Here is a 9416-nt window from a genome sequence, read left to right as displayed (position 1 = left end):
AGAGAGAGAGAGAGAGAGAGAGAGAGAGAGAGAGAGAGAGAGAGAGAGAGAGAGAGATGAGAGAGAGCACTCACCACAGACACAAACATATATAAGCATGCTTGCTGTATGTAAGAGCACAAACATGCACATACCCACATAGCCTACATACAACGACATACTGTACGTACATGCAGAGTTCACCACATGACCACACACACGCACAGAGAAATGCGAAAGCACACAGAAAAACATACAAATACAGTATAGAAGATTCTCATCATCACACCATAAGCACATCCTGCATGTGCATGCACATAATTGCACATGCAACGACAAAGGCATATTGCATAATTAGAATTCCGGAGCAGCATTCTGCTAAAAGTTTAAAAAATATGACCAATTCCATACATAACTCGTATGCCTATATAAATAAACATTTTTCATTTCACTACCCATGCAAATGAATCAACCTCACACACACAATTTCACACACAAAATTACACACAATTACACACACACACACATGCACGCACACACACGCACACACACACACAAAATTACACACAATTACACACACACACGCATGCACGCACACACACGCACACACACACACACACATGCACGGCTCACGCATGCATGCACACATACACACACACACAGCTGATGTACAAACTCAAACTCAGACTAGTAAGACTTCTTCCCTCTGTCACACACACAGACATGCACAAACACGCACAACCTTTTATGACCTACACAGACTGACGCACATACACACGCGACAAATCAAAGACGGAAATATGCTAAAAATGAAACGCTTTTACATCAGATATTCTCCCTTAAACGATGTACAAGTGAATTCCAAGAGGGCCGCAAACTTGTCAAGGCACATTTACAATATTTACGCCCCTACCTCTAAAATGCTTTGAATGAAATTACAGTCTCATTAAATATATAAATTGGCTCATAAAAACAGTGTGTTTTATTGAATTTGCCATATATTCACCGCTGTGGCTTGTAGCAAGTTGAATGTAATATGCGTGCTGTTTTGTGCAAACTGCCGAGCGAACCCATTTCACTTTTTTCTCTCCAATAGGCTTTTCTTTTGAGCATGATATTCTCTATCATATAGTTCAACATACAGTATACCTTACTTATGAATGAGATAAAATGATGACCAGTATCATAGTATACAAAAATATAATTTTGATGTATATTCCTGTCTTTTACAAAATACCACCAGGATTGTGAGCTCCCTGACTCCCGGTCCTTAACTTGCTAACAGGGCCCCTGACAGCTTTTGCTGGGGCAAGGGACAAAGTCTTCTGAAAGGCCCCCTCTATCAATACATAAAATGCTTTGAAGACCCAATTCTGGGCCTCCTTTGGGCCCGGGACCACTTACCCATCTGTCGCCTCCCTGATGGCATCCCTGCTTGCAGAGCTTCTCTGCAGAGGGCTGAGCTTGGTTATGAGCAAATAACTGAAGACAAATAGCCTACTTAGGAAGGGAGAGGCGATGAGTGGCAAACAAGTGGAAACTTGCATGATGTTTCATTGTGCCTTCAAATGCCATTGGTGATGAACAAGGCCACAATCTGTCCAGGGAGAGATCAATGAGGGCCAACCAACACACAAGCCTGGAGTGGTTCAACTGTCGAAATGCAATTGTGCATGTTTGCTTGACAGGTTTTGTTTTTTCTTTCTTTGTGTCTTCCTTACTTTTTTTGTGCGCACACAAAAAAGTAAACAAAGCTTGGAGAAGGAAACAAAATCAGTGACCTTGGCAAAATTGCCTGTTTAACAGATTGTTAAAACCAGCTGAACCACATTTAGTTTGGTTGGGTTGAGACCTTCCTTAGAATAGGCCTGCATCAGAGACAACAATGAAATGAACAACAGGATTATTACGATTATTATTATTATTATTATGCCTATTATTATTAATTATTATTATTGTTGTTGTTATTATTGTGCTATTATTATTAGAATGTGTGTGTGTGTGTGTGGGGGGGGGCTTAGAGGACTATTGCTTTGTGTAATAGTCTATTTATAAGCTAGACAAAATACATAGGCTATTTGACTGGGCTGCAGTTTTTCATTACAAATGTGTTTTTGTCCACCTCAACAACATTGTCAAAACTAACCAATTCCGGATCCCATTAACACATCAGCTTTCCCCCAACAAGACCCAAGAGGATGGAATATCAGTAAGCATAACATAAAACCAGACAGCTCATACTGCCCGCCGACCGGTCCCAGGGGGAAATAAAATACCTCTCTATTGGCCAAGTCGCCGGTTTGATGCAACATCCTGTGGGGAAGCTTCACGGCAGACGCGCTGTCAAAGCACAAAGTCAGTGCCCTGCAGATGGTGCTTTCTCGCCTTCTCCTCAACGCCTCATTCGTTCAAGCGGGAGTGCAGGGGCAGCATCTCCGCATCTACTAGTAAGCTGCGTTACCGCCGCACACATTTTCCGCGTTTAGAGCAAGCAACAACTGCACGCCTTTAGGCTGTAGGCTACCACTTGTCGGACTTTCCTTCCCGGGGCTGTTATTAACATTCTATGACACAGCTTGCTTTCCCCCTGTCGTTTCAGAGAGTGAGCTTCACCGTCTTTTGCACTGTACTTGTGTGGTAACTTGAATTATTCAACTTGTAGGCTAACTGTTTGTCATTTTGTTTTCAGGTTCAAGAACATCAGTTGAAAATCCAAAACAAGAGGACGCGGACACTGTAACTGCCAATTGTTAATTGTGTCATCCACTGGTTATTCTACCGCAGTCTTCAGGAGAGCAGTCCCGGGGAGCTTTATTTGTCAGCGTGCACTTACATTTCCCTGAATATTTCCGCCCAGCCAACCTGTCAAATAAAGCTGACATTAAAACAGAGAGGACTCGCTATTGCGCTCACAACCTCGGAGCTTAATCGCGGATAGCACTGAACGGTGTTGGATGTCTTTCGCATGACAGGACCTCGCTAATATCACAACACCTTGCTCCAGGATTTGCACTTCGCTGCGCTGTCCTTTCTTACTAAGAATGGGGATCACCGTGCTTTTTGTCCTGTGCGTTCTCTCCATGCCGGCTTTCGGCGCCGGTAACGCGGTCGCTAAACCCAGGAGTTGTACGGATGTCAAGCAGTTTTACACCGGCAAGGGTTTCAGTCCAAGCGGACTACCACAGAGCGAAATCTCTGGTAAGTGTACTTTGCACTTTGCTAATTCGTGACAGTAAATGCAACTCTATCTTGGATAAGAAACGCTGACCCCCCCCCCCCCCCCCCCCCCTTCCCCCACACACACACACACACACAATAATCTGCATTACAACCCCCTTTCTTACTTTTTTTGTTTTTGTTGTGAAACTTTGGATTGGTTATTCTCAACCACGAAAGTTCTAAACATATCTGCTGACTATTGTGACATTTCTTTTTACCATCCAAATAGACACACTTGTCCGGCAAATGTTGTTTCAGAAAGAAGACATTTTAATTTTACAGCTGTGGAGATAACCAGCTACCGCCTGTGTCACAAACATTACTCCGGTAGTGTGTTAATAGCCTATATAAAACTACTCCCTGTTTTTGCATTTCTTTTTTCTTGACCATTTAAAAACCAGCTGATGTAGAAGGACTAAAACCCATGAGAGTGGAGAGAGAGAACACTGTAATGTTGTTAACACAACCCCTTGCCTGCTCCAGCTAGTCCAGTGATTGCTGTTTATTGCGCTAATACGCAGAAGTGTCAGTTGGTCCTGACAAGGCCGCTATTCAGCCAGGAGGCAGGCCAGGTCCTCTGCGAGACACCGTCATGTCTTTTGATCTCTGCGCGTGACAACTCGAGATGAGGTGGAGCGTGAGTGTCTGTCCGGGCTGATGTCACTGTCTGTTCTATTATTTTTTCATAGACGTGGTCGCAAATAAGGATTCACTGAAGATTACACGCGTGCCTACCTTGTAATACTGTGGCTCATCTGATACGATACTTTATCCGAGGGTTTTTTTGGGTTCATAGAAAGATGAGCGTGTGTGACTCCAGTTCAGCGAGTTCGGTCTCGGGGCTTTTATTCTAGTCTGGGAGATAATGTTGTCAGGAGCCATGTGATGTTGTGTTGTGTGTCGGCAATATGTCAGAGTCGGGAGAGGAAATCCAGCCGTTAATATCATACTCCTGATCCACTTTGACAAGCGTAACAAACGATATTATTCAGCATGAAATGGAATGGTTTCAATATTATCTTAATGCGCTTCAAGCACTTAAAGTTGAAAAGGTCACAGTCAACAAACAATAATTTCCAGGACTGAACATGGCTATATCCTTACAGTTATTTAACCTCTAAAACTAGACTCTATAGACTATGATGCTGCGTTGAAATAATTGAAGTCAAAAGGGTTTTTATTGTTAACATTGCAAGAGAACGGGAAATACCATTAGTCTGCTATCCTGGTGAGGTGAAATGGTGCTTGTAACTGTACATCAAAGTGACAGAGAGCGCACTGTAGCAGAGACACATTTTAATCAGTCTGATTAACAGCACAGTATAAATCAATCATACACATTAACGTCTTAGCGAGACTTTTTACGAGCGCTATTCCTCTAAACGTCTTTAACAGGAGCTGTTCGAGAAACAAATGGGCCCGGATATGACAGCCTGAACGGCCATGTCTGCCTTCTTACACAGCCCATGCTAGGGTATAATTTGAGGTCGGCAGGGATATATTTCCGAGTTTTCTGAAAGTACAGAGTGTTGGCAAAGATGCCCCTCTGCGTTCCCATTTGAGGCAGATGACATAAATACCTCTCCATGCATAAACTCGTGGACCCGTGCTGTTTCGACTCCCATGAAAGTTGGATGATTTTTATGGACCAAGCATGGGAGGGTGAGAGGTGTACCCTCTATGTGTATACAAGACAGGTGACCTCAGGCCGAGGACTTGTGCGTGCCGTGCGTGCGTATGTTGTGCGTGCGTATACAGACTGTGACACCCGCGCCTTCCCATGCATCTCCTCCACCTCCCCATTCAGTGCAGTTGGGGATGTTTGCCCACACCGGGCTGGATGCATGATTTGTTAGAATGATGATCTCCAGGGTGTTCGCTGTCTCGCATATGCGAGTGTTGTTGAGTGGGTGTTGCCTGCAGACAGAAGGGAGCTGTACGGATTCGAAGTCCCGCTGTCTCTCGCTGATGTATGGAGATAATAGCAGCCTATCAGATGGGTGCGCAGTAGGAGCGGAAGGCCGCCTTCATGGCATAAAGCTCTTTGCATTTTTTTTTTAACCAAAGCAATACTTTGAAGAAACTGAATAGGCCTATGTGCTGTAGCTTTCAATCTACCAAATAATGTTTCCTGAGCTATGTTTTCAGCTGTAAGCCTAACCTTTAAGGACATCTCTGTCATCTTAGTACTAACCTGTCAAACCTCACAAAAAAAGAATAGCCGTATACTGAGAGACAGCACCCCCTAGCACACGGGAACAGTATTGGTTTCGTGGTGGTGAGGAGCTGGTGGTGAGGATGAGTTTGAGTTTAGTCACGGTGCTGGAGAGTAGAGGAGAAGAGAGGAGAGGAGAAACGGACATTCAAGTACCAATTAGCTCATTGACCCGCACAGGCGGCGCGTGGTTCCGTCGGCCTCTAATGATGGATGTCCCCCTCGGCTTTTTCCAAAACACATGCGGGCTCCTGGCCTTGCAGAATTAGCCCAGGCGCACACTCGCTGATAACCGCGCAGCTTCTCACTGACGACGACGACAACAACACATTGTGTCCACCGCATAATAGAGGCATTAGCATCGGAGCTGCTTGACTGATAAGAGGAGCGCTTGCCCATTAGTGTTGAGCTGTTAATTTCCCTCCTCCTCCTCCTCCTCTCCTTTCACTTTTCTCTTATTTGCAGCGCCTGTGTGCGGGCAGGCGGGCGGGCGGGCAATCTTGCCACATATTGATTTCTTTTTTTAAAACGCACAGAGAGTGTTTATGGAAGAAGCCTGAGCAGGTAGATAATATCTTATTAATAGGCTAGGTGCTGCAGCCCTCAACTCGTCACACGAGAAGACTTCTGTGTTCTGGTGTGCTATGCACCAACATGACGCTCCCTCCAGCAGGAAGGGAGGCCTCTGCTCTGACCAAAGATTCATCCTTTAACTCTGTCATCTCTTGGGATGGCTATTCTGTAGGCCCACACTGTGTGGGTGTGTGTGCGTGTGTGCGTGCACGTGTGTGTGTGTGTGTGTGTGTGTGTGTGTGTGTGTGTGTGTGTGTGTGTGTGTGTGTGTGTGTGTGTGTGTGTGTGTGTGTGTGTGTGTGTGTGTTTGGGTTTGCATGTGTGTCCTATGTAGGCCTATATGTATGCATCTGGTGTACTTGCACGTTATCCGCCCCCTTAGTTTGCTCTTATATTCAAACACACCCATCAATTCATCTGAGCGTTGAAGTATGCATTTCTTCCCTTAATGTACAGGCAAACACACAGACACACAGACACGCACACACACACACACTGAAAGAGAGAGAGAGAGTGAAGGAGGGATAGAGAGAACATCTATCTCTCTATTCCTTTTACCCTCTCTGAACGCTGATGCAGTAGAAAGCCCCCTTGAAGCATTAGGCCATAATCGGGCTTGCGGGAGGGGAGGGGAGCATGAAACAGACCACATCAACAGCGTTTGATGTCCTCTTTGGAGGAGGACATGAAGCCTGCCTATGAAGCCATGTGCTGAGCCTGCGCACCACACTGATGTGTCAGGGAGGCGGCGGGGAGAGGGAGGTGGCAGTCATTACAGTTGTTTTAGATGTAGACAACGCTCGCTCTCGGTTGGCACTTGAAGGCGTCGCTCTTGAGCACCCATTCAACCCTCCTTCATGCATGCAGTCAGAATTAGTTTAATGCGTTTTTGTTTAATTGAAGAGTTCAGATGCAAAAACCCCTACGTAAGTGCCTTTTCAGAAAATAATCCTAATTCATTTTTATTTAATACAAAACTATCAAAATAGCATATTTTTTTATTTTATTTATGTAATATAACTGTTTATATGTATTATCAAGTACATGAATTTAAACCAAACCAACAACGGGGTTCTCTAAAAATATAGAAGTGCAGGTCTTCAGAAATGAAGTTAGGGGGTTTTGCATCTGAACTCTTCAATTATAGTACCTAGCTACCTACGCAAGGGACTCGATTCTAACAGATGTGTGCTCTCTATAGACCCAACATATGGACACAAACATGCTGTAGTAGTGTGCATGCTGTATTACAAACATGCTGTAGTAGTGTGCATGCTGTATTACAAACATGCTAGTGTGCATGCTGTATTACAAACATGCTGTAGTAGTGTGCATGCTGTATTACAAACATGCTGTAGTAGTGTGCATGCTGTATTACAAACATGCTGTAGTAGTGTGCATGCTGTATTACAAACATGCTGTAGTAGTGTGCACTGTGCATACTGTATTACCTCCGACTGCCATTCTGTCAGTCCCTCTCTTGTTATTTGTGAAAGATTAGTGTTGGGTGAGGTGGAATTGAAGAGTTTTGTTACAAAGCAGTGTATCCACCATTTTTGACTTTTGCATTTTATTATTCGAAATGACTGTTCAGAAGTCATATCATCTATCTATGTGTGAATTCTTGCCATTAAAATATTTTGAGAGCATACTTTTTAAACCTATATAAATGCTTTTTGCAATGCAATGCAATGGAATGCCCAATACAAACATGTCAATTACCCAAAATTCTACAAAATTGATATACACCGTTTTGCAATGAAACTCTTTATTGTTTTCTAAAGGTGGGTTTCTGTCAGTGTACCTGCTGATGCTAATAGACTTCCACTGTTTCTCGTCGTCCTGCATATTTCCAGCTTCTAATGAACCATGGCAGGCCGGCAGGCCAGCATTACTGCCCCCCTGCCTGCCTTCAGACACCTCTGCCAAGCTGCGGCCCCTATGGTCCACTCAAACACTTACCTCAGTCAGTGAGACTGCTCTTGGAACCGCAGCAGGCACCCTCGTGGGTTAGCATGATTGCTTTTGCAAAGGAAAAGGAGAAAATCCTACAGTAGAGAAGTGATTGTTGGTGAAGGTACCAGTACAGTATGAAGTGCAATAGCAGCCCTGTAGCCAAGGGTTCTCTCCAGGAAGTGAAGAGGTAGGTAGGGACGGGATAGGGGCAGAGAGACTGGATAAACTAAGCTATAAATATACTCTTAGAATCTCTGATTAAGAGGAGAAATGTAAGGAAGAAGAGATTAGAGGGGGGAAGGAGTGAATGGTAAATGAGAGGTAAAACCAGGAGAGAGGGAATGAAGAGAAATAGAAGAGGAAGAGAGCCTATTGGTGGGGAAGTTAGAGTATGAAGTGAACAAATCCAAACCATGAGAGATTTGGTTTTTGTGCGTTCTCTGTGTCTGGGACCAATCAGTATTTCTTACCTCAGTAAAGTACAGTGGTATGAGTAAGTTTGGGCACCCTTTTGGAAAATCACTACATGGGTTTATCTCTTGTTGAGCTTTTGAAGCATTTCAACATGTTAAACATAAGGAACATTTCAGAGGATAAGCGTATTTCTATTTAAATCCACGTGAAAATTGTTTCTCTTATACCTTTTAAAATGATTTCACAACTGAAATGTTTCTCTTGCTCCATGGTTTAAATTATGTCGAAATGAAGTTGCTGCTTCAATAGCTCTACCAGTGATAAACCAATGTAATGATTTTACAAAAGGGTGCCCACACTTATTCATACCACTGTACCTCAGTAAGGTAATTTGCCATGTTACTGGGACACGTCCACCTCTGAAATCTGTGGAATCCCGTCGTTCTGTTGGTCTCATTTCAGAGACCACCTCCACATTGACCTCGTTTACATGAGACATTTAACTCAGAATTTACTGTCTTTAATTCTGAATAAAGCTTCATTCCTCTTTGAAAGCATCATGTAAACACTTCACAATTCGGCTACATCAAATATCGGATGAGGCACAAGAGTCCTGCACTCTGCCACCCTCTTCCTCCTCTTCCTTCTTCCCCCAACCCCTTACCCCTTTAATGGCTGCTGACGCATGTTGCACACTGGACAGCGGTGAGGAGGCATGCTAGTGTGTGTGTGTGTGTGTGTGTGTGTGTGTGTGTGTGTGTGTGTGTGTGTGTGTGTGTGTGTGTGTGTGTGTGTGTGTGTGTGAGAGAGAGAGAGAGAGAGAGAGAGCGAGAGAGAGAGAGAGAGAGAGAGAGAGAGAGAGAGAGAGAGAGAGAGAGCGTGGGTGGCTTTTTTGAGAGCCTCCTTCCTTTGGAGTGTGGAGAGCTGACGACATTGGTCAAGGTGACCTTGGGAGCGGAGGGAGAGAGGGAGCTGCGGCTGATTGATATCGTCGCGTTTGTGTGACGGCCTTCAGGGCTGAGTTGCACTGGCACCCACACATGCGCACGCATGCTCTCTC

At 44.4% G+C, this 9416-nt stretch overlaps 1 protein-coding gene across 2 annotated transcripts in view; it reads left to right on the top strand.

The window, feature by feature from the left end:
• Window positions 1-2318: 2318 nt before the first annotated feature.
• Window positions 2319-9416, top strand: part of gpc1b (glypican 1b) — a 160477-nt gene continuing 153379 nt past the window's right edge. The window contains exons 1-2 of one of the 2 annotated variants that reach the window (XM_063218532.1): window positions 2319-2426; window positions 2669-3177. In XM_063218532.1, the coding sequence (XP_063074602.1) occupies window positions 3021-3177 (157 nt within the window). In that variant the 5' untranslated portion in view covers window positions 2319-2426; window positions 2669-3020. Of the gene's footprint in view, window positions 2427-2449; window positions 2582-2668; window positions 3178-9416 lie in introns of those variants that run through there. The other variant, XM_063218533.1, reaches the window with a different exon arrangement.

Source organism: Engraulis encrasicolus, chromosome 16, assembly GCF_034702125.1.
Source record: "Engraulis encrasicolus isolate BLACKSEA-1 chromosome 16, IST_EnEncr_1.0, whole genome shotgun sequence".
NCBI classification, from domain to species: domain Eukaryota; kingdom Metazoa; phylum Chordata; class Actinopteri; order Clupeiformes; family Engraulidae; genus Engraulis; species Engraulis encrasicolus.
This window is presented reverse-complemented; position numbering and strand designations above follow the sequence as displayed.